Raw genomic sequence first — 24,199 nt, forward strand, 5'->3', positions numbered from 1 at the left:
TAATAATGATAGAAAACTGCTGCATTTAAATACAAGGAAATTCAGATGGGAGGGATCAGAGTTAGTCCAAAACATGTTTATGATGTTAGAAGTTTAAATAACCAATTAATTTGTATTGCTTAGGTGTTTGTTGACATGTATTTCCCCCCTCTTTTTCCTATTTACTTTTTTGTTAAGTTTGTTATTTTGTTTCTTTCTTTTTTGTCGTAGTACGTGTTATATTTGTAATAAACTTAATAAAAACTATTTTAGAAAAAAGAAAAAAGAAAAAGAGACAGGGGCCTTCACATATATTCCTTCACTCCCTGAAGGAATATATGAAAAAATAAGGTTCCGAAACTGGAATATTAATAGATAACGTGTAAAACGCACAGGGGTAAGCAAGGAAATAATAAAAGAATCAGCTGAACAATGATTAAATTATAACAACACAACAAGATGGAAGAAGGAGAGAGAGAGAGAGAGAGAGAGAGAGAGAGAGAGAGAGAGAGAGAGAGAGAGAGAGAGAGAGAGAGATCAAACATGGGTGAAGGGGAACGAGGGGTATAGGGGAATTTGAAATATTATTTATAATATAAAAGCTTTAATATGATATTTCTTTAATATACAGCTTTAATATAAAATTGGGAAAGGAGTAAGACAAGGCTGTATATTGTCTCCCTGCTTAATTAACTTATATGCAGAATGCATCATGCGAAAGGCTTGGCTGGATGAATCCCAAACTGGAATTAAGATTGCCGGAAGAAATATCAACAACCTCAGATATGCAGATGATAAAACCTTGATGGCAGAAAGTGAGGAGGAATTAAAGAACCTTTTAATGAGGGTGAAAGAGGAGAACACAAAATATGGTCTGAAGCTCAATATCAAAAAAATGAAGATCATGGCCACTGGGCCCATCACCTCCTGGAAAATAGAAGGGGAAGAAATGGAGGCAGTGAGAGATTTTACTTTCTTGGGCTCCATGATCACTGCAGATGGTGACAGCAGTCACGAAATTAAAAGACGCCTGCTTCTTGGGAGAAAAGCAATGACAAACCTAGGCGGCATCCTAAAAAGCAGAGACATCACCTTACCAACAAAGGTCCGTATAGTTCAAGCTATGGTTTTCCCAGTAGTGATGTATGGAAGTGAGAGCTGGACCATAAAGAAGGCTGATCGCCGAAGAATTGATGCTTTTGAATTCTGGTGCTGGAGGAGACTCTTGAGAGTCCCATGGACTGCAAGAAGATCAAACCTCTCCATTCTGAAGGAAATCAGCTCTGAGTGCTCACTGGAAGGACAGATCCTGAAGCTGAGACTCCAATACTTTGGCCACCTCGTGAGAAGAGAAGACTCCCTGGAAAAGACCCTGATGTTGGGAAAGATGGAGGGCACAAGGAGAAGGGGATGACAGAGGACGAGATGGTGGGACAGTGTTCTCAAAGAGACCAACATGAGTCTGACCAAACTGCAGGAGGCAGAGGAAGACAGGAGTGCCTGGCGTGCTCTGGTCCAGGGGGTCATGAAGACACGACTAAATGACTAAACAACAACAACAACATGTGATTGTAAATTTAAGTCTGCTGCAATTGGATTTCTTATGGACTGTTCCAATCCTGATTGTATTGAATTTGTGACCATTATGCTCATTTGCCTTCAGTAGCAGTAAAGCTCTGCTGTGTGAAATATTAATTGCCTCGGGTCTATTTTTGGGAATCCTGCAACGTGTTTGAATTTTTACTCTGCTAACTATCTGCTGGAATCTGCTCTGGATCACTTTGAGTAGAATTTCATGACAAATCTCAGGGTTGTGGGTTCAATGAAGCTTTCTTCATTGCAGGGGTTTGGATAAGGTGGCCTTTCTGGTCCCTTCCCTCTCTACAGTTCTATGATTCTATGGCCTTTATGAATCTAAGTCCATTCTACTGTCGAACAGCTGTTACCATCAGAAAATAAGAAAAACAAAGGAAACAATAGGCTATTAAAAGATGATGCAGTGGAATTGTGCTGCACCTTCCAAAAAACCAACACAACAAACCAGTGGAGGACTACAGTCTATTTAAGGTCCCTAAAATTATTCTATGGCTTGGATTAAATTCTGAGCTGGGGAAGAGCTGCCAATTTCTTGAACTTTCAATTCTCCCCTATTCAACATGATGGAGTGTGAGGCTAGAAAATGAGCTTATGGTATAACTGAAGATATATCTAGTGTAACAAATGGTATGAATGGAGATATGTCTGAAGTGTGAGCAGAACCAGATGGTACGTGACTCTGAAGACAAAAGATAAAGAGGTTATTGAGTCAAAGATAAAGAACTATTGAGCCAGTTAATGGACTGGGCAAAACTGGATGGATGAGTTAATGGACTGCACCAAAAGCAGGATGTACCAAATGTCTGGGTGAATTAGAGGACAAACTGAAGACATGTTGAAACAAGCAAGCTATTCATGGAGACAGCATGGCAGCATGACAGAAGCCAGACTGTGGGAGACTCTTCATGAGGACATCATGAGGGACCAGCGTAACAAAGGGAACATTGATTCCTATGAGAGAGGAGACTATTTAAGAAGCTGCAAAGCCCTGGCAAGGTGCATTGGCTGTCCGACTGCAGAGGAAAGCCACCCAACAGACTCTTAAGAAAGGCTGATCACCTTTCTTAGTGGGTCCAACCATCTGGTGAGTATGAATGAGAGGAGTGAATGAGTCCTTATTAGCTCTAACCAGTTAATCAATAAAGGGTTGTATTCTGAAGAGATCTGTGTCATTCTGTCTTTCTTGAAAACGCTCTGATCCAAAAAGAACTTAGCTGTCGCTCTTATGACAGGAGAACTGGGAAGGAAGAAGTTAAGAGGCTGTAGCACCTCAACAGTGATGGCAGAGTTGCCTCTCCTCCTCCTCCTCCTCATAATAATAATAATAATAATAATAATAATAATAATAATAATAATAATTTATTTATACCCTGCCCATCTGGCTGGGTTTCCCCAGCCACTTGGGGAGGCTTCCAACAGAATATTAAAATACAATAAGGAAGGATGGAGTGGCCTTTGTTCCCTCACTGTCCTTGGACCTTCTCCTTCCCTCTGTGGAATTCGATCCTATCCCAAGTAGCAAAGAGCAGGGAATGACACGTCCTGTTCCACCGCCTGAGGAGAAATGGGAATGTGCTGCCCCTCCTCATTGCTGCCAAAGGCATGGGTGGCAGTGCCTGCGAAGCAGCAGGACGGGTTTCAGCAAGCTCTCGCGAGATTTTGACAAGGTCACACGTGATCTTGCCAGTAACAGGCGCTGCTGCCAGCGCCTTTTCTCTTTTGTTGTCAGAGGTGGTGTGGGGTGACTGCGACAGTGCCACCTCTTGGGGTTCTGCCATGACTGCTTCACCCCACCTCAGGGAAGGGCCAGTCCTGTAAGAGGAGCTTCTCTCCATTTAGTTGAAGAAGTGATGGGGATACTGTTCTCCACACTGCATGGCAGTGAATTTTCAAATATTTGAAAATTTCTGGCACAGTGGCCTCTTTTTCTAACGTAGGGCACACTTTATTGGTTCAACGGCATCTTCCTAAGCTTTTGATCTGCAGTTTCCTCGGGTACAGAATATGGAGAGGAAGAAGAAACAAAACAAAACAAAACTAGAAGCTTCCTGTACACACCTCACTCGCCTTGTGGGCAAACAGCCCAATCCAGACCGCAGAATTTTTTTCTTGATTAAAACGAATATAGGCTGCTATTGACTTCATCTCGTGGTCATCAAGGATGGAAGCCAGATGTGCTCCTTGCTTCTGTGTTTGGCAATCTGCCTGAGAGAGACAAAGAGTTAAGGTTTTCACCCTAGAGGGTGCCCTCTTTGACTCCATCCCACCCCAGGGGGATGAATTTCAGTGGCCAGCTTGGGTTGCCAGGATCAGCCCCACAAAGTATCTAGGGTTAGGTTAGGGCTCCAGGTGAGCTCAAACATTCTTGAGCATAAAGATCGCAAAATTAGAAACGGCATCTTTACTTACGTCTACTTTGTGTGATATAGACTCTTATGCCTCTATGGAATCAGCACTGAATTTTATTTGATAACAAATCAGATAGAAAGAACAAGAGATCGTTTTGCCAGTTAGTGGTTTGAGTTTTTAAATAGACCTTCTCTTCCCACCACCACGCTGTGTACGGCACATAAATGCATACCTTCCTTTTATAATTTTGAGTGCATTGGGTCATGATTACTCCTTGAGAAGATTATTAGGAAAATACTTTGAGAATTTTCTTAGTAGTTGAATAGACTGCAATATTCCAAGAATAGCTTCTTACCTCTGCATCATTCCAAGATAGGGGATTCTCAAATAATGCATAGCAACTTTCACCATAGAACATCCATTTCTCTGGGCAGGGACTTGCTTCTGCGCCTGCTAGAGGAGAGAAAATCTTGGTGAGGGGTGTAGCAAAGTCATGCCCTTAACTGTAATTTAAATACAATCAACAAATTTCAATTACACTTAGTGTTATATACTGAGTTGAATAGGATCCAAACTGCAGCAGTCTGATTGGTCCTAGAACAATAGGATCCAAAATGCAGCAGTCTGATTGGTCCTAGAACAATAGGATCCAAAATGCAGCAGTCTGATTGGTCCTAGAACAATAGGATTCAGAATACAGCAGTCTGATTGGTCTTAGAACAATGCAGCAGTGTGTGCTTTTTTTCACGGAGCGAAGCCGCATTGCTGTTGCCGGAGAGCGCTGACTTTTTCCTGTGGACAATTGGACTTTAAACAACTACCCGTGAGTAGAACGGAAAATTGGATCTTTAAATATCTTAATTTGGCATCGAAACGGGAAGGTTTTAAACAGGAAGTCCGCCTTCCTCTTTTGTAAATAGATTGAAGCAAAGACGTTACAAGCTAAAGTCTTGGAAAACCTTTGGCAAAGGATTAAATTTCCATCGGTTAAAATCACCAAACCCCCCTTGGAAGCAGGAGAAGAGGGGGGAAATTTTGAGCCTAGCGAGCCTGCAGGAGAGAGTGAAAAATCAAATTACCACCGCTCTGAACCTGGAAACGGGCTGCTAGAAAGAGTGACGTTTTGGGAGAGTTCATTGACTGTGAACAGAACGTATTTGACAGCTAACTAAATAAGAGAAGTATACTGTTGCCATTGTCCTCTTCTGCGTTTAAAAAGGAGGAAAAGTAACTGAAAATTGAAACTATCTTTATTGCTTGAGTTGTGTTTGAAAGGATTGATACAAGTGGAGACTGTTTCCCTCTAGAGGGAGCTTTTGAAACTGTTATAGGAGTGGAACTGGGGAATCTCCAGCTGCAAGATAAGAAATTGTGAGAACCAGGGATTGACCTTGGACCATTTAAGAATGTTGACAGGAGAAGCCATAGTGACTGTACTATGTAAGATAAGCTATTCGCTGGAACAGCTTCACAACAAGACGGATGATATGACTATTAAAATTGTTAACTTGAGACAAAAAGTGATTAATCTGAGACAAAAAGTGAGCACCAACACAGAAATAATTCAGGACTTGGTACAGGAATCTACTTTGGCAGGACAAATTGTGGAGGAGAAGGAGAAAGCTGTTGTTGATGAACCTAAAGTAATACAAGCGGGATCCTTAGTCTTACAGAAGCAAATTGAGGACTATAAATTGAGGCCTTTTAGGATTGAATCTAGAAAAAGTCAGATTTTGAGGATCGGATCCCGGCTTGGACTGAAGAAGGAAAGTTCGAAAGATCCCTCTATGCAGGGATTAACTGACTTCTGGGACATGGACTTGGGTCTGGAGGAGATTGAAGTTCTGGGGGCCTTTGGATTTGGAGGAATCTTGAAACATGTCCTGAAACACTTTATGGATCTTAGCTTCAACTATGGAAATTTGGCTGACCTGTCCAGAAGGAATAAAAGTATTGTTAGGTCGGAGTCTTCCCGAGATCTGCTCTTTAGCATTAAAGAATATGAAGAAGACCTGCAGAAGGGACCTGGAAAAGAGTTAAGAGCCTCGGATATAAGATCTCCAGGTTGATGGACTATATGGAATTGACGGAAAGGACTGGCAGAATCCGAAACCAGGGAGAGGAGATGGTGGAAGAAGATTGGAAAATTTAAAGTTTATATATAGAAATACTGTAAAATTAATGAGTGATAGAAAAATGGTGGAATGAAATTTTATGGCCTTAGCAGAAATGTTATAAGGAGTTAAGCATATATAAGTATTTTATCTTTAATGGAAAATAAGGTTAAAAATATGTTAAGATATTTATATTATGATAGAAAATAGAGAAAGATGGAAAGGATTTGCTGAAACAATTAATAGAAGTGGAATACAAAAAGGGTATGGAAAAGGTGTGATGTATGTTTTTAATTGTTTTTTGTTTTGTTTTGTTTAGGGTTAGGGTGGGTTAGGGTTTTGTTTAGTTTAGTTTAATGTGTTTAGTTTAATGTGTTTAGGTTGTGTTTTGTATTGTTTATATATTGTATTGTATTGTTTCTTCTCTCTTTTGTTTTTTTCTCTTGTCTTTTTTTCTTTTCTTTTCCTTTTTTGTAATCTTTAAAAGTAATAAATATTTTTTTTTAATAAAAAGAACAATGCAGCAGTATGATTGGTCGGCAGGAACCACCCAATCATGCTGCAGATAGAAGTGAATCCACAACCTGATTGGCTTACAGGAGAATTCCGGAATTAGCCAATCACGTGCAGCCCATTGTGTAAATAATGTATATAAGCAGATACTCTGAGGGGACATTCATTCATTTTCCTCCTCACTACTATGAGCTGAATAAAGAGCATGAAATCACTTTGCGACTTTGAGTATATTTCACTTAGAATCATAGGATCATAGAACTGTAGAATTGGAAGGGGCCCAATAGTCCAACACTTTGCAAAGCAGGAATCACAACTGAAGAACATCAACCAAACTCTGTTTAAAACTTCCAATGAAGGAAAGTCCACCAGCTTCTGAGGGAATCCATTCCTCTGTCGAATGCAGAGTTGTCATACAACCTGAATTTCCTGGACATATCTGGAACACTGCAGTTGGTAGCAGTGTCCGGGCAAAAATTGTCAAAATTTTGGGGGGAAATTTGGACATTTGGCAACCCATGTTGGCAGTGTCGTTTTCATCAGCTTTCCATAAAAATAGCTCAAAAATGTCAATTATCGATGTGATTTTGCCCAAAGCTTTCCATAAAAATAGCTCAAAAATGTAAATTATCGATGTGATTTTGCAAAAGAAGCTCAGCAACTTGGGGCAAACAGCAACAACAACAGTTCAACAATTTTCTGTCTGGATTTTCACTGTTTGAAATATGGCAACCCTACTCGAACAGCTCTTGCTGTCAGAAAGTTAACCCTGATGTTTAGTTGGAATCTCCTGTCATTGGTTTGAGTCCCACCTTCTGGAATGGCAGAAGACAAGTGTGCTCCATCTTCCTTGTGTCGGTCCTTTAGATATTTGAAGATGGCTATATTTAAACATTTATACTGAGTTATTTGTGTTGAATTGCTTGCCTGAGTGAACGATTAATTGCAAAGCAGAAAATGCAATCCTATACAAGCTGCATTCAATAGGTTTACCCCCTTAAACTGCAATCCTGTAACACCTAATTCACCTCTGGGCTTATCCACAGTGGAACAAAATATGGACCCCACCACAGTGTTGGCCCAAAACTTTTCCATTTCACATAGGGTGGTGTTGATGGTGTTCTTATCTGGATTTTCCAAGAATTGACCTCTCCTCACTGCATTTAAAAGGGGAAGGTCCAGAACAGCACTGGGGTGAGGAGAACGTCATGTGGACATCTCTACATCAATGGTGAGACCTCCACATTTTCCTCCAGTGTGGACGTGCCATGTATATAAAGTATAACTTCTTGTGGGGAAGAGTAGGTCAGAATTCAGATACAGATTTGCTCAACGCTGTGTGCAGAGTTCTTTGTGTGACATCACACAGGGTGTGATGACTATAATCAGCTGCTATAGATACAGGCAAAGACTAATTTGGGAAGAGGAGTCAAGAAGCACCTGAAGGAGGTGGTAGATGCACATTCAAGGGCATGAGGACAATTGGACTCTGTCATGCTTGATCCCCAGTAGATTGTACTCAGGACATGTTCTACTGGTCCTGGATAGTCATTGATAGTCTGTTCCTCCATGAGAAAAGTGAATTGGGGAAAACAAAGCCAGAAGGACTTCTTTGTTACGGGAAGACCTTGTGTCTGTGGTGTGTCTGGGAGAGAAGTGTTTTTACTATTACCTGCCACCTGATCCTCATTTTAACTGGAGATATTGTGGGTCCAGCGTAGGACCTTTACCATGCATAGTCTATGTTCCACCACTAAGTGATGGCTCCACCACTGCATACCAGCAGGAAGGAACCCCCGCTGCACCTGAGTGCCAAGCCATCCTGTTTCATCTTGGCTTGCCTCATCTGAAAGAGAAATTGGATGTACCTTGCAGGAGAAAGGTGATGACCAGGAGTTCAGAAAGGAAGGAAGCGACTGGCCCCATCTGTACTTGCAGAGAGAAGAAGAAGAAGATAAAGGAATACATAGAGACACTCGCTCTCCAGTAGACTAAGATTCCTATCTTGTATCCAGTTCCCCACTCTATAAGAAAATACTTGTTTTCCTGGGAGTTGACATGACTCTGTTGTAGACAAGTTTATTCCTCTTTATTTATTGGCTTTATATGCCACTTTCTTTCCTCTGAGGAGCTCCAGACGTTGTTCATAGTTCTTCATCTCCCCATTTCACTCTCATAACGAACCTGAGAGGTTGGTTAGGCAGAGAAGGAGGGACTGGCCCGAGATCACCCAATGAGCTTCCAGGCTGAGTGGGGATTCAAAAACCCTGGTCTCACAGGTCCAAGTCCAACCACTTTGCCAAGCTGGCTCTCTCAAGCTGGGATATCAGGGCTCAGGTGGACCTTAAGGTATCCTCATTGTCCCAAAATATTTTAGTTTCCTCCCCACCTCCCTTTTTCCTCTGAAAATGTTTTTCTTTCATTTTTACCTAAACCGGTTTCCCGTTTGGATTTTCCTGGATCCTATTCCCTGGATACTAGATTGATCACTAGCAAAAAACAACAGCCCACTAGCTTCTGAGACTCCAGGATCCTGATTCCTGGAATGTCTCTCTGGGTTGGCAGTGGGGATCATGTAGTAAGCTTAAACTAGAGGGCTGGTGAAATTTAGGTGGTTGAAATATAGGATTCAAAGAATTATAGAGTTCTAGAGTTGCAACGGGACTCCAAGGGCCGTCTAGCTAGCTCAACTCCCTGCGAAACAGAAAACACAGCTAAATATTTCCTGACAGATCCAATCTGTTTAGGGAAGTTTTTAATGTCTGATGTTTCATTGTATTTTTCATATCTTGTTGGAAACCGCCCAGAGTGGCTGGGGAAACCCAGCCAGATGGGTGGGGTATAAATAAAATCATCATCATCATCTCTGTTTAAAAACCTCCAGTGGAGGAGAATCTACCTTTCAACTGTATATGCAGCACTGGATCCGAGCTGAAACAAAGCTGGAAAAAAGGCTTCAAACATATTCGCCTAATACAGTACATCTCTCTCTCTCTCTCTCTCTCTCTCTCTCTCTCTCTCTCTCTCTCCCCTAGATTAAAAAAATCAAATTGGTGGTCCAGAGAAGTTTGCTTTTCCATTGACAGTTTGGGATTTTTCTTTTCTCATTTGAAAAGAACGTGTTTTACTGACTCTTAATTTCTTTGTTATGAAACATACCATCAACATTTGAGATTTAATGTTTGTGACTGTGTTGAATGCACCCGCTCCCCTGCTGAAACACCTCCCCAGCTTTGAAAATTGCCAACTTTTGGCTTCGTCTCTGCAGTGGCACTGTGGTCTAAACCCCTGAGCCTCTTGGGCTTGCCGATCAAAAGGTCGGCAGTTCGAATCCCCGCGACAGGGTGATCCCCCGTTGCTCTGTCCCACCTCCTGCCAACCTAGCAGTTCGAAAGCATGCCAGTGCAAGTAGATATATAGGTACTGCTGTGGCGGGAAGGTAAACGGCATTCCTGTGTGCTCCGGTTTCTGTCACAGTGTACCATTGCACCACAAGCGGTTTAGTCCTGCTGGCCACATGACCCAGAACGCTGTCTGTGGACAAACATTGGCTCCCTTGGCCTGAAAGTGAGATGAGCGCCGCAACCCCATAGTCACCTTTGACTGGACTTAACCATCCAGGGGTCCTTTACCTTTTTTTTTTTTAAAAAAAACCCTTTAGTTCCACTTCAAAACTGCTGTGAGAATCTGGTGCCACTGAACACCTCTCCAAGGACTGGGCAAAAAAATAGCAATCTGGGAAAGCTACTCACTTTTCTGTCTGACGTTCTCTTCTTCAGTTGCTGAAAATCATGGCAACTTTAACTTCTCCTGTTTGTGATAGTTTCAGAGTCTTTATAGATAATATTGTGGAGGGTATGGGGGTGTCATATTCATTATGAGTTTGTAATAATCGGACAGATGCACTCAACCCAAAAAGCACACCCCGACCACTTTCCTTTGAAAGCTCTATGCATGAGCAGCCGTCCAAGCAGCAGAAATTGCAGGAAATATAATATTAGAAAATAATGGAGAAACAATTGGACTAGGGTCTGGGAGAGCCCATGTTTCAACTCACCACTCAGCCATGAAGCTCAGTGGGTGACTTTGGGCCAGTAATTGTCCATGAAATGAATCTGAATCAAGACCGGCCACTGAGGTTTTAGGCAGCTGCTTAGAGGCAACACTGGGTTGAATGAAGGCCAAAGACTGGATCTGAATCTAGAGAAGGCTGCAAATCTTACTCTGCATTCTGTCAAAATTCTGATTTATTGGCGTGTGTTTATCTAGTTCAGAAAGTCAGTAATCCATTTTTGCTATCTGTACTGGCGTTATGTACCATCTATACATCATTTTCATATAATTTTCTTTCGAAAGAGAGCAATCTGTAAATTTTAAGTCTGTTTTCCACAGTTTCCCCCAATCTTCAAATTTTATGTTATGGCCTATATCTTGTGCCCATTGGATCATGACCGATTTCACCTCTCATCTTTTGTTTCCCATTCTAGCAGACTCTGGGGTTGTGGTGCTCATCTTGCTTTATTGGCCGAGGGAGCCGGTGTACAGCTTCTGGGTCATGTGGCCAGCATGACTAAGCCGCTTCTGGCGAACCAGAGCAGTGCACGGAAATGCCGTTTACCTTCCTGTCGGAGCGGTACCTATTTATCTACTTGTACGTGCTTTCGAACTGCTAGGTTGGCAGGAGCAGGGACCGAGCAACGGGAGCTCACCCCGTCGCGGGGATTCGAACCGCTGATCTTCTGATCGACACGTCCTAGGCTCTGTGGTTTAACCCAAAGCTCCACCCACATTCCAAGCCCTCATTAATGATTTCCTAATTATATGATTGTAGAATCCTTTACGCACTTTTCCTTTCCCATACCATAAATATGCATGCCATCCAAAACTGTTATTGTGACCTTCTAAGTCCAATGCTTCTTCCTTTTCCAGTTTTATCCAGTCCCTGATCCATACAGCAATCCAATTCATTTATTTTCATACAGTTGTTTTATATTGAGAGTGCACCTGAGAAACTAAACTCGTGGGTTATTTTGGGTGGCCTACTTGTGTGAGGCCTATGAGTGTCTTAGAGTATGAATGGAGATATGTATGTTTTGAGTGTGAGTAAAACCAGATGGTATGTGACTCTGAAGATAAAGGGATTGTTTGATTCTGAAGTTAAAGAAAGAGGGACTGTTGAACCAGCTAATGGAATGTACAAAACAGGATGGATAAAGCAGGATGTACCAGATGTTTGGATGAGTTGAGGACATGTTGAGACAAAGAACTGTTCACAAAGGACATGCTGAGACAAAGAACTATTCACAAAGATAATATGAGGAATCAGCGTGACGAAAGCTATGCTAAGACTTATACATAGTGAAACTATATAAAGGCTGAAAAATCCCTGGCACAGTGCATTGCTATCCTACTGAACAGGAGGCCGTATCAAGACTCTTAAAAGAGATTGATCACCTCTTTTAGTGAGTCCGCCCATCTGGTGAGCATGAATGAGAGGAGCGGATGAGTTCTTATTAGTTTGTTGTTGTTGTTGTTTAGTCGTGTCTGACTCTTCATGACCCCATGGACCAGAGCACGCCAGGCACTCCTGTCTTCCACTGCCTTCTGCAGTTTGGTGAAACTCATGCTGGTGGCTTTGAGAACACTATCCAGCCATCTCGTCCTCTGCCGTCCCCTTCTCCTTGCACCCTCCATCTTTCCCAACATCAGGGTCTTTTCCAGGGAGTCTTCTCTTCTCATGAGATGGCCAAAGTCTTGGAGCCTCAGCTTCAGGATCTGTCCTTCCAGTGAGCACTCAGGGCTGATTTCCTTCAGAATGGAGAGGTTTGATCTTCTTGCAGTCCATGGGACTCTCAAGAGTCTCCTCCAACACCGGGACTTCCAGTTGAGCACGATCCCGTCGCAAGCGGGGATTTTTCCCAGTGAAGAATCCCAGGGTTTTTTTTGGAGGAGTTAGGGGTGCCACAGGGTGCAGTGGCCCCCAGAAATAGTACCTGGAGGGTGTCCAGATACTCAGGTTCCCGCGGAAGCCGAAAACGCAGACCAGGAGCGAAGAGTGCGGCGGGGGGGGGGGGGAAGCGGGCTGAAGGGAAGCCATAGCTACCTCCAGAAAATGAAGCCCCGAGCTTCTAGGGGAAGCGCTTAATTCTCGAACGCAAGGAATTCAACCCCAAATAGATTTTAAAAAGTGGATTGCAACATCAAGAAGGATTTGGATATGAAATAAATAAATACGGAGGTTAGCTGTCATCTGCAATCAGCTTAGACGCATCATACAAGCAAAGCTGGAGAAAGGGAAGTGAGTTGCCGCTAGCAGCTATTGTTTTCCCCCCCGTTTGACTGACAAAGAAATAACTTTTAAAGAGGATACTGAATAACTTAAGGAGGAACAAAGTTAAAAGGGGGGACAGAGGGACTAAAATTGGAATTTGAAGGTCCTCTTTGTAAGTGTGAGAGAAAAGAGAAGGGAAAACGTTTCCAGTTTCACTTTTAAAAAAACTGCGCAACGGAAGAAGAGCTTCCGACTCCATTGTTTCTTTTTACAGACGGAGACAATCGTGAAAAGGATCTTTTTTCGATTTATTTTGGGTATTTCTGCATATCCTTTTTGGGGGGGTTTATTATTTAGATGGACTTATTTCATTTTTTCATTGGCCACTGCTATCTTTGGGGTTTTTTTTCTCTTAGAAAAACTCTAAGTAAAGTTTGGCTTATAGACTCCTTGCTTAATTTTTTGAGTCTAGGCCCCCGGTGGTCAGAAGTGAAATTACAACTTGTTTTTCCTCACTTGTTTTTCCTGTTCTCTTTGGTTTGGTGTATTTATTTTTTTTACCCTTCAGAAGGGGTTGGGCTTTTCTGGTCCCCCCCCCCTTTTTTCCTCATTACTGGGCTTTTGCAGAGTATTTGCTTGGATCTTCTTCATTTGGATATAAGTGTAAGGATTATATTACCCTTTATTTGGATAAAACATTTGGATATTATTTTTTATGTGGAGACCACTTTTTAATTTTTTTTAATCTTCTTTCGTATAATTAAGAGGCTAAAGTGGATTATAAAACTAAATTGGATTATAAATCTAAACTGGATTACAATTTTAATTACAGACTTCCGGTCGGCGCCAGCGTTAATGGCGGTCCTTGCTTCGAGCTCCGAAGCAGGACTGCTCCGTGAGTTCGGGTCTGACCCGCTACGGCGAGCGGGGGACCCCAAAAATCACAGGCGCTGAAGCCTGTGAACAAGGAGATTCGGTGGGCACCTTTGCGCCCCCCGGTATCGTGAAAGAGCCTTTTTAAAGGCTCCGGAGCGGCAGCGGGTGTGAGCGCGGTGCTAAGGATCGCAACCCAGCCCACGGAGCGAAGCCGCGTCGCCATTGACGGAGAGCGCCGATTCCTTCCTGAATCTACCGATTGGAAATAACACCCGTGAGTAAGATTGATAAATAAAGGGAACGGGACTTTAAAACTTAAGAATTTAAGAAGATTTGGCTGAAAACGGGTCAGGCAAAATTAAGGAAGTCAGCCTCCCGGAGCTACATGTTTGATTGAGCAACGAAAAAAGTAAGCTGCATTTAAAGGGATCGTATCTATCTTTCGCAACTTAGCTAACCTGACATCGAAAGAGGACCTCCCCCCCGGAGAGTAGGAGAGGGGGGGAAGAAAAATTGACTTAATTTCGTTTGGTGGAAGAGAGAAGTTTTGGAAACGGAAGTTTTCCGCTGTCAACACCTCTGGCCAGGCTGCTGGGGCAGCGAGCGCCTGGGAGTGAATTGTCAAACTAGATGTGATATAAAGTAAGATTTATCTGAAACAAAATAACGGGACTTTAGTGGACAGAAACTGTAATATCTAAAATCGCAACAAAGTAGGGATTTTACTTGGACTTTCACTTTTGGAACTGGGTATGGCTACTTCTCTCCCTGTTTCTTTGTTTCTGCACTGGATATAATGTACTCCCTCTAGAGGTTTAAAAGAGAGACTGTTGTTGTACTGAGGCAAAAACAGTGGGATTTTCCACTTGCAGCTGTCCCTGTGGGAACGACCTTGAGATATGAGCGGCCCACTGGATGAAATATCAACAAGATCCAAAGCAAAGCAGGCTCAGGCTCAAAAGAAAAGAGGCTCCTTGTCAGGAGCATCAGCTACACAGGAAAGAACAACAACGGTATCAATGGATTCCATGACACAGGCTCTACTCAGGATAAATGAATCTTTAGAAGCACTTACTAAGCAATCTACAGAGAACTCCAAGAAACTGACAGAATTGACAACAAGACTGGATTTGAACACGAAAACAATATCGTCTAACACAGGCTCTATAAATCGTTTAATTCAGGAAAGCACAGAGACAAGGAAAATAGCTGAGAGCGCTAGGACCACGGCCGAGGAAACCAAAGGGAAATTTTTTCCTATTGCAAAGAAGGTATACGAACATGAGGAAGCCTTGGCCCTTATGGAACTGGAGAGGAAAGGCAAGAACTTAAAATTGAGACTGGTACCTGAAGAGGAGGAGGACAAGCTTGGGGAATTTCTTACGGATAAGATCCAAGAATTTTGGAGTGATGAGTTAGAGGGAGAGGAAGAGGACTTTGCAATAACTACAGCCTTCCGGATTGGCAGAAAGCAAGGCAAGAAACCAAGGGATTGCTTAATTACCCTTAGATCCAAGGAAGAAAGAGACAAAATATTGAACCTACATTTCCAGAAGGCACTGGTTATTAAAAATTCCCAAATACAGATCTTTAAAGATATTCCCAGATACTTTTTGGAGGTGAGAACACAATTTAAAGACTTAGTCGACTTACTGAAACAAAACAATATTCCATTCAGGTGGGAATTGCCACAAGGATTATCCCTTAACTTCAAAGGGAAGAAAATCAAAATAAAAACAATTCAAGACAAAGAACACTTTTTGGAGAGAAACCTAGAGGATTTTCAGAAAGGAACCGTGAGAGAGAGGGAAGTACTGGATATTGCAAACCTGTCGTTTGGATTGAACCCAGCACCGACTGACGAGGAACAAGAACTTGGAGCAGTTGGCGGGAAAAATACCCAATAACAAAATGTCCCTGCAACTTCTGAGTTGGAACTGTAATGGTCTGAACCACCCCCGAAAAAGAGATCAAGTTTTTCATATATTAAAGAAAGAACAATTAGACATAATCTGTCTACAAGAAACTCATATCGCCAGGATACACAGGAAACTTTTGATAAATAAGAGATTAGGACAGGAATTTGTTTCCTCAGACAAAGTTAAGAAAAGAGGGGTGGTGATTTATGCCAAGGAAAAATGGGAACCAAAAATGATTTTTAAAGACGAGGAAGGAAGATACCTAGCAGTAGAAATTCAAATTCAAGGAGAAAAGATTTTAATTGTTGGAGTTTATGCACCTAACGAGGGGAAGGCAGAGTTCTTCAAGAAGTTGCATGAGACTTTAATGGACTTTATGGACTTTAAAATCATAATGATGGGAGATTTCAATGGAGTTGTCTCCACAAATATGGATAAGGCACAAAGACAAATAATATCTAAAGACGGGAGACTACCAAAGACTTTTTTTGAACTGACTGACACCATGGACTTGATCGATATTTGGAGAACTAGGAACCCTCTGGAAAGAGAGGGAACCTTTTTCTCGGAAGCAAAAATGACCTGGACTAGAATTGATCAAATTTGGATTTCTAGCAACCTGGCACCAAGAGAGAAAAAAACAGAAATCTGCACAAAAACCTGTTCCGACCATAATGCAGTCAAGATGGAAATGAAATTAACAACGGCTGGAACCTTCAGATGGAGAATGAATGACACCCTATTCAGAGATGAAGAAATATATCAAAAGGCCCAAAAAATACTGAAGGATTATTTTGAGATAAATTTGAGAACGGAGGTGGAAAAAAGAATAGTATGGGACGCAAGTAAGGCCGTGATGCGCGGATTTCTAATTCAGCAAAATTCCATAAAGAGGAAGAAACAAAATGAGAGGAAGGAAAAGATCTTGAACCAGATAAAAGAAGGAGAAAAGAAATTGCGATCCAAACCGAAGTCTCATGAGATCCTAAGAGAAATAAAATACTATCAGACGCAATACATGGAATTGATGAACCAAGAAATAGAATGGAAGATAAAGCAAATGAGACAAAAGACGTTTGAATCGGCAGATAAATGTGGGAAACTGCTGTCATGGCAACTGAAAAAGAGGCAAAAACTAAACACTGTGACATCCCTGGAAATAGATGGGAAAATCATTAATAAACCAAATGAAATAAGTAACTGTTTTCAAAGCTTTTTCAAAAAACTGTATGCACAAGGGCCTACAAACGAACAAGAAATAGAGGAATTTGTTAAAAAACATGGACTACCAAAGATTTCTGATCAAAATAAAAGGATTTTGAATGAAAAAATTTCAGAACAAGAAATAGAGGGTGCCATCCAGAATATGAAACTGGGGAAATCACCAGGACCAGACGGTTTGACTGCGAAATACTATAAAGATCTTAAAGAATGGTTAATACAGCCATTGAAGGAAGTATGCAACCAGATATTAGAGGGGGAAAAGGCTCCCGAATCGTGGAGAGAAGCATTCATCACACTTATACCGAAGACAGAGACTGAGAAACATCAAGTTAAAAACTACCGCCCTATATCACTCTTGAATGTGGATTACAAAATCTTTGCAGACGTATTGGCGAAAAGATTTAAGAGAGTTTTGGTGGAGGAGATTCATAAGAACCAAACAGGCTTTCTCCCAGGGAGACACATGTCAGATAATGTGAGGAACATTATAGACATTTTGGAGTTGTTAGAGGTGGACATCAACAGAAAGGCAGTTTTGATCTTTGTGGACGCGGAGAAGGCCTTTGACAACATTTCTTGGAAATTTATGAAGAAGAATCTCCATGGGATGGGGGTAGGCCAAGGGTTTGAAAACGGTATAGGTGCAATATACTCTGAACAAAGAGCTAAACTAATTGTGAACAATGTGGTAATGGACGAAATACAAATAGAGAAAGGCACACGACAGGGATGCCCTATATACCCTTTACTTTTTATATCTGTCCTGGAGGTTTTATTAAATATGATTAGAAAGGACCAGCTGGTAAAAGGAATACAGGTCGGATCTAAACAATACAAGCTAAGGGCATTTGCAGATGATTTGGTGTTAACTTTGCAACAGCCAGGAGCTAGTACCAAAAGAGTTCTAGAACTAATGGAGATATTCGGCCAGGTCGCAGGATTTAAACTAAACAAACAGAAAACAAAGGTGCTGGAAAAAAATCTAACAAAAGAGGAAAAAGATAGGTTTCAAAGTGAAACTGGGTTGGAAATAGCAAAAAAGGTCAAGTACCTGGGGGTAAATCTAACATCTAAAAATGTGAATCTATTTAAAGATAACTACGAAAAATGTTGGACAGAAGTTAAAAAAGATCTAGACATATGGTCTAGGCTGAAACTTTCCTTGTTAGGCCGAATTGCTGTTATCAAGATGAATGTATTGCCAAGAATGTTGTTTTTATTTCAGACGTTGCAGATTCTAGACAAAATGGACTGTTTCAAGAAGTGGCAGAAAGATATATCTAAATTTGTCTGGCAGGGCAAAAAGCCCAGAATAAAATTTAAGATTTTAACTGATGCAAAAGATAGAGGGGGCTTCGCCCTGCCAGACTTAAGACTTTATTATGAATCAGCAGCATTTTGCTGGTTGAAGCAATGGCTACTTCTTGAAGACACAGACATTCTGGATCTGGAAGGATACGATAATAGTTTTGGTTGGCATGCATATCTGTGGTATGACAAGGTAAAGGTCTATAAAAGTTTTAAAAACCATATTGTCAGGAAAGCATTGTATAATGTTTGGAATAGATACAAAGATTTACTGGAAAATAAAACCCCTAGGTGGTTGTCACCAATGGAAGCGAAAGCAGTGAAAAAAATTAACATGGACTCTAATTGGCCTAAGTATTGTGAAATTTTAGAATATGATGGTGAAAAACTGAAGCTACAAAGTTTTGAGAAGCTAAAGCATAAAGTTCGAGATTGGTTACACTACCGTCAGATAAATGAGATGTTTAAGCAGGACAGGAAACTTGGTTTTCAGAAGGAGAGGTCAAAGTTCGAAACAGAATTGTTAGAATCCAATACTAAGAATTTATCTAAAATGTATAATCTGCTGCTGAAATGGAATACACAGGATGAAACGGTGAAATCAGCCATGATCAAATGGGCACAGGATATCGGTCATGATATTATGTTTGATGACTGGGAACAGTTATGGACCACCGGTGTTAAATTTACGGCATGTAATGCCTTGAAAGAGAATATAATGAAAATGATTTATAGGTGGTACATGACCCCAGTCAAACTTGCAAAGATCTATCATCTGCCCAATAACAAATGTTGGAAATGTAAGGAGGCTGAAGGTACTTTTTATCATCTTTGGTGGACTTGCCCGAAGATTAAAGCCTACTGGGAAATGATCTATAATGAAATTAAGAAAGTCCTTAAGTGGACATTTGTAAAGAAACTGGAGGCTTTTCTCTTGGGCATGGTCGGCCAACTGGTATCAAAGAAGGATAAGACATTTTTTATGTACGCAACCACAGCAGCAAGAATCCTGTTGGCAAAGTATTGGAAGATGCAAGAAGTACCTACTCTGGAAGAATGGCAATCGAAGGTGACGGAATATATGGGACTGGCAGAGATGACCGGCAGAATCCGTGACCAGAGGAAAGAGACAGTGGAAGAGGACTGGGGGAAATTTAAAACATATTTAAAAAACTACTGTAAAATTGTGGACTGATAAGATGTTAAGGGGTAAGAAACAAAGAAATACAGCGGTAAATCTTAAACTTGAAGAAAATTTAAAAGGGACTTGATTAAAGATTGATTGATGAGTTGCTCGAAAAAATGGCGAAACAAGGATGTGGCGAAGGGAAGGCATGGGGAAGTCAATTTTTGTTGTTTGTTTTTGATGTTTGTGTTTGTTTGTTTTGTATTGTTTTTAATATGTGGAAAACTAATAAAAAATATTATAAAAAAAATACAATTTTAATTACAACCTGATTATAAAGGTTTCGAAAGGAGTAGCCTAATTGGTGGCAGAAGATTTTAAACTTTAAACTTTGATTTTTAGGAGTAGAATAAACTTTTTTTGGCAGCACAGCTGGAACAAAAGTGGATTAAAAATTTGATTATAAATGGAGTACTAAGATTTCAAAAGGAATAGCCTAATTGGTGGCAAGAAGAACATATTCATTTGGTTTGGGTTTTAAGTTTTCACTTTTTCTAAGTATAAGGATCCAACTGGGCGGAAGATAATTGGACATTAAACTGAAGATTTGAAATTAGAATTAATAAAGGACTAAATTACAAATTTAAAAAGATATTGAATACCAAACTTGAAGTTAATTCGATATATTTATACCTTGGGCAAGGTTTATATAAGGTTGTGTAGTAAGTGGTGGTGAGAATTTATTTTCATACATTCAATTTGGATTATTATGTGAGAAGTGTTTAAAGCATATTTGTGGAAATGTCTCATCAACCGAAGAAAGGAGGAGAGGGGGGAACACCAGCAGATAGAAGAGGATCAAAACAAGAATCAGACTTCTCCCTAATCAGGGAGAAATATTAAAAATGTTTGCAGAAATCAGGCGAAGCAAAAAGAACTTAGAAGAAAAATTACAACAAGTGGATACGAGAATTGGAAAAATGGATAAAAAAATTGATGAGACAGTAAACAAGCTGAAAGGTCAAATTAAAGAGCTATCTAGAAGAACACAATCCCTAGAGGAAGGGATGAAGAAGACAAGAACTGAAATGAAGGAAGTGAAGCGTGAGGAAGAGAAAATCAAATTGGGACTATCGGAAATCAACAAGTCACAGGAGGAGATATGGGATGCAATTGCCATGAACGAATTGAGGCAGAGGGAAATGAACCTCAGGCTGAGAGCTGTGCCTGAGGTTCAAGGAGAGAACATTAGAGAGAAATTAATAACAGAGATAGCACAATGGTTAGAGTTACAAAATGAAGAAGTTGCAAGAACAGTGCAAAATGCATTTAGGATGAGAGTAAGAACAACAAAGTCAAGGAAAGTTCCAGGAGATTGCCTAATTACTTTTAAAGTTAGAGAAATTTTATACTTCAAAAAAATAGAGAAAAAAGACTAAATATTGATGGGAACTATATAATCATCTTTAAAGACATCCCAATTAGATTGTTGAAACGAAGAGACCCATATAAACCACTGGTGCAAATTCTTAAGAAAAACAAGGTTGAATTTAAATGGGAATTCCCGCAGGGGATTTCCTTTTTTTATAAAAGCAAGAAGCACAGACTTACTAGCCCTGAGAAAGTGGGTAAATTCCAGAGACGATACAAGGAATTAACAGAAGAAGAGGAAGAAGTAAAAGGAGCAGTTGGAGGAGTAGATCCCCTAGGGGGAAGCATTTGGAAGAGAAGAAGGAGGAGAACGGGGAAAAGACGGACGAGGAACAAGAAGAAGAAGAAGAAGAAGAAGAAGAAGAAGAAGAAGTTGAAGTTGACAGATTATAAAAAATAATAATTTAAATTAATTTATTTAGGAGTTCACTATGGCACTGAAATTATGGAATTGGAATATTAATGGAATGAATGACAGGAAAAAACGAAATAAAATTGAACAATATTTAAAAAGGAAAAATTTGGACATTATTTGTTTGCAAGAGACACATGTGGCAAGAAAACACAGGAAAATGTTGATTAATAAAAGATTAGGAAATGAATTCATATCTTCTGACAAAGGGGAAAAGAGAGGGGTTGTATTATATGTAAGAAACAAAATTGAAGCCCAGCAAATTTTTAAGGATGAAGAAGGAAGAATTATTGCTGTCCAGATCAAATGGCAAGGCGAAAAATTAATAATTGTCAGGATCTATGCACCTAATGGAAATAAGACTGATTTTTACAAAAATTTGGAAGAAAGACTGTTTGAATACTTGGATCAAAAAATTATAGTAATGGGAGACATGGATGGAGTAGTTTCAATGGAAATGGACAGGTTAAGAGATAAAGAAGTTAGCAAAGAAGGAAAACTACCTAAGACTTTCTTTTCAATGACGAAGAATTGTAATTTAATTGATATTTGGAGACTCAGACATCCACTAGAGAAACAGTTTACATTTTATTCGGAACCAAATCAGTCAATGTCAAGAATAGATCAAATTTGGGTCTCAAACGAACTAACTCCAAGAATTCTGCAAATTGAAATCCAGCCAAGAGTGACTCAGATCACAGTCCAATAAAATTGGAGATTAAAGGCTACGAAGAAAGAACATTTAGATGGAGAATTAATGACTACCTCTTAGATGACCAAAAAAATTTACAGGATGCACAAAAGAAGCTGATGGAATATTTTGTGGACAATTGTAATAAAGGTACGAAGATGAGTACAGTTTGGGATGTAAGTAAGCTGGTAATGAGAGGATTCTTCATTCAACAGAACACAATCAGAAATAAGCACAGAGAGAAGGGCAAGAAGGAAATCTTAAAACAAATAATGGACAATGAACAAAAATTAATCAAGAAACCTAACAACTAAAAAAAAAACAAAATATCAAAGTTTTGCAAACGCAATTTGCAATGATAATAAACAAAGAGGTGTAATGGAACATTAAAAAGTTAAGACAAAGAAACTTTGAGTTCGCTAATAAGTCAGGCAAATGGCTTGCGTGGCAAATTAAGAAAAGAAAGGAACAAAACACAATCAGTAAAATTATTGTGGATGGAGAAGAGATAGAAAACCCGAAAGGCATCAGAAAAGGATTCTTGGACTTTTATAGTCATTTGTACAGAAATAGAGAAGAGAATAATATGAGGAAAATAGAAAGATATCTAAAAGAAAAAAAGGTGCAAAAGATCCCAACAGAAAAGAAAGACAGACTGAATGCCCCAATTGAGAATGAGGAAATAATAGAGGTCATAAAAGAATTTTAAAAAGGAAAGGCTCCGGGACCAGATGGATTTACGTCAAGTTATTATAAAGAATTGAGGCATACCCTGACAGCGCCACTGAAAGAAGTAATGAATAACATCTTGAAGGAAAAAGATATTCCAGAAACTTGGAAAGATGCCTTTATTTCACTAATTCCTAAGCAATATTCCGATTTAACACAAGTAAAGAACTACAGGCCGATTTCATTGTTGAACACAGACTATAATTTTTTTTCAGGAATATTAGCAAAAAGAATGAAAACGGTTTTGCAAGAAATTATTCATGAAGATCAAGCAGGCTTTCTTCCAGGCAGACAGATGGATAATGTTAGAAATATAATTAATACTTTGGAGTATCTGACTGCCAGGAATGAGAAACAAGCCGTATTGATGTTTGTGGATGCAGAAAAGGCCTTTGATAATGTATCATGGGAATTCATGCTGAAAAAATTAGCGTATATGGAGGTGGGGAATGATTTTTATAATGGAATAAGGGCAATTTATACAGAACAGAGAGCAAAATTGATTGTGAACAATGTAATTACGGAAGAAGTAAAGAAGTAAAGGTATCGAAAGGTACAAGGCAGGGATGTCCTCTTTCGCCATTGCTATTTATAACGGTCCTGGAAGTCCTTTTGAGCTCAGTTACAGATAGGTAGCCGTGTTGGTCTGCCATAGTCAAAACAAAAAAATTCCTTCCAGTAGCACCTTCAAGACCAACTAAGTCAGTTCTTGGTATGAGCTTTCGTGTGCATGCAAGTGTGCATGCACACGAAAGCTCATACCAAGAACTGACTTAGTTGGTCTTGAAGGTGCTACTGGAAGGAATTTTTTTGTTTTGACTTTTGAGCTCAATTAGACAAAATGAATTAATAAAAGGGGTGACAGTAGTTCAGAATGAATATAAAGTTAAAGCCTTTGCAGACGATGTGGTAATAACAATAGAAGATCCATTAAAAAGTTTAAATGAGGTGTTGGAGGAGATTGAGCAATTTGGTAAAGTGGCTGGGTTTATATTATATGGAAGGCGGAAAATGTTATCTACATGCATACATGCTCCACCAGAACCTCTGCTTTTTAATGCAAATTTGTTTGTGCTTCTTGTCATGTCCATTCCTTTCAGAGATCAAATAGCGCAGAGATACTTCACATCTTGCACAAAAGTAATAGATGTTTTAGTCACTCTGGCAAGCTAAGCGGAGGCAGGAACAAGAGATGAGTAAATTACTCTCACAAGTTGCTCCGAAGGGGACATAGTCAACAAAGGTAACTCTGGGTCAATGGTTCCCAAAGTGGGCAGCAGCACCCCTTGTTGTGGGCAGTGGGATTACCTTGGGGGGTTCAAAGAGGAACGAGGGGTGCAGGGGGGCGCTGAAGCCTAGTGAATTCAAACCAGACAATGGGAAACTTGCATGACTTCATGAAGCCCATCCATTGCATTAAGAATCGACTCAATGGAGAAGTTGTTTTGAATATGGGATTTTTCTGGTATTTTGGCAGTATTCTTTTACAGCTTCCTTCAATAATAATAATAATAATAATAATAATAATAATAATAATAATAATAATAATAATAATAATAATTTATTACGTATTTATTTATTACTTAAAGAAAAATAACTACCAAACTTTTAGAAGACATATGAAGGCAGCCCTGTTTAGGGAAGCTTTTAATGTTTAATAA

At 40.0% G+C, this 24,199-nt stretch overlaps 1 protein-coding gene across 6 annotated transcripts in view; it reads right to left on the reverse strand.

Moving 5' to 3' along the window:
- Positions 1 to 24,199, reverse strand: part of LOC309378811 (C-type lectin-like) — a 43,884-nt gene that overhangs the window by 3,155 nt on the left and 16,530 nt on the right. The window contains exons 2-4 of one of the 6 annotated variants that reach the window (XM_081927502.1): positions 8,420 to 8,477; positions 4,280 to 4,374; positions 3,634 to 3,780 (exon numbers count right to left, since the gene is read on the reverse strand). In XM_081927502.1, the coding sequence (XP_081783628.1) occupies positions 3,634 to 3,780; positions 4,280 to 4,374; positions 8,420 to 8,477 (300 nt within the window). Of the gene's footprint in view, positions 1 to 3,633; positions 3,781 to 4,279; positions 4,378 to 7,579; positions 7,825 to 8,419; positions 8,483 to 24,199 lie in introns of those variants that run through there. The other 5 variants (XM_081927500.1, XM_081927501.1, XM_081927499.1 and 2 more) reach the window with 5 other exon arrangements.

Source organism: Podarcis melisellensis (genome assembly GCF_964234715.1).
Source record: "Podarcis melisellensis genome assembly, chromosome: 10".
Taxonomy (NCBI): Eukaryota; Metazoa; Chordata; class Lepidosauria; order Squamata; family Lacertidae; genus Podarcis; species Podarcis melisellensis.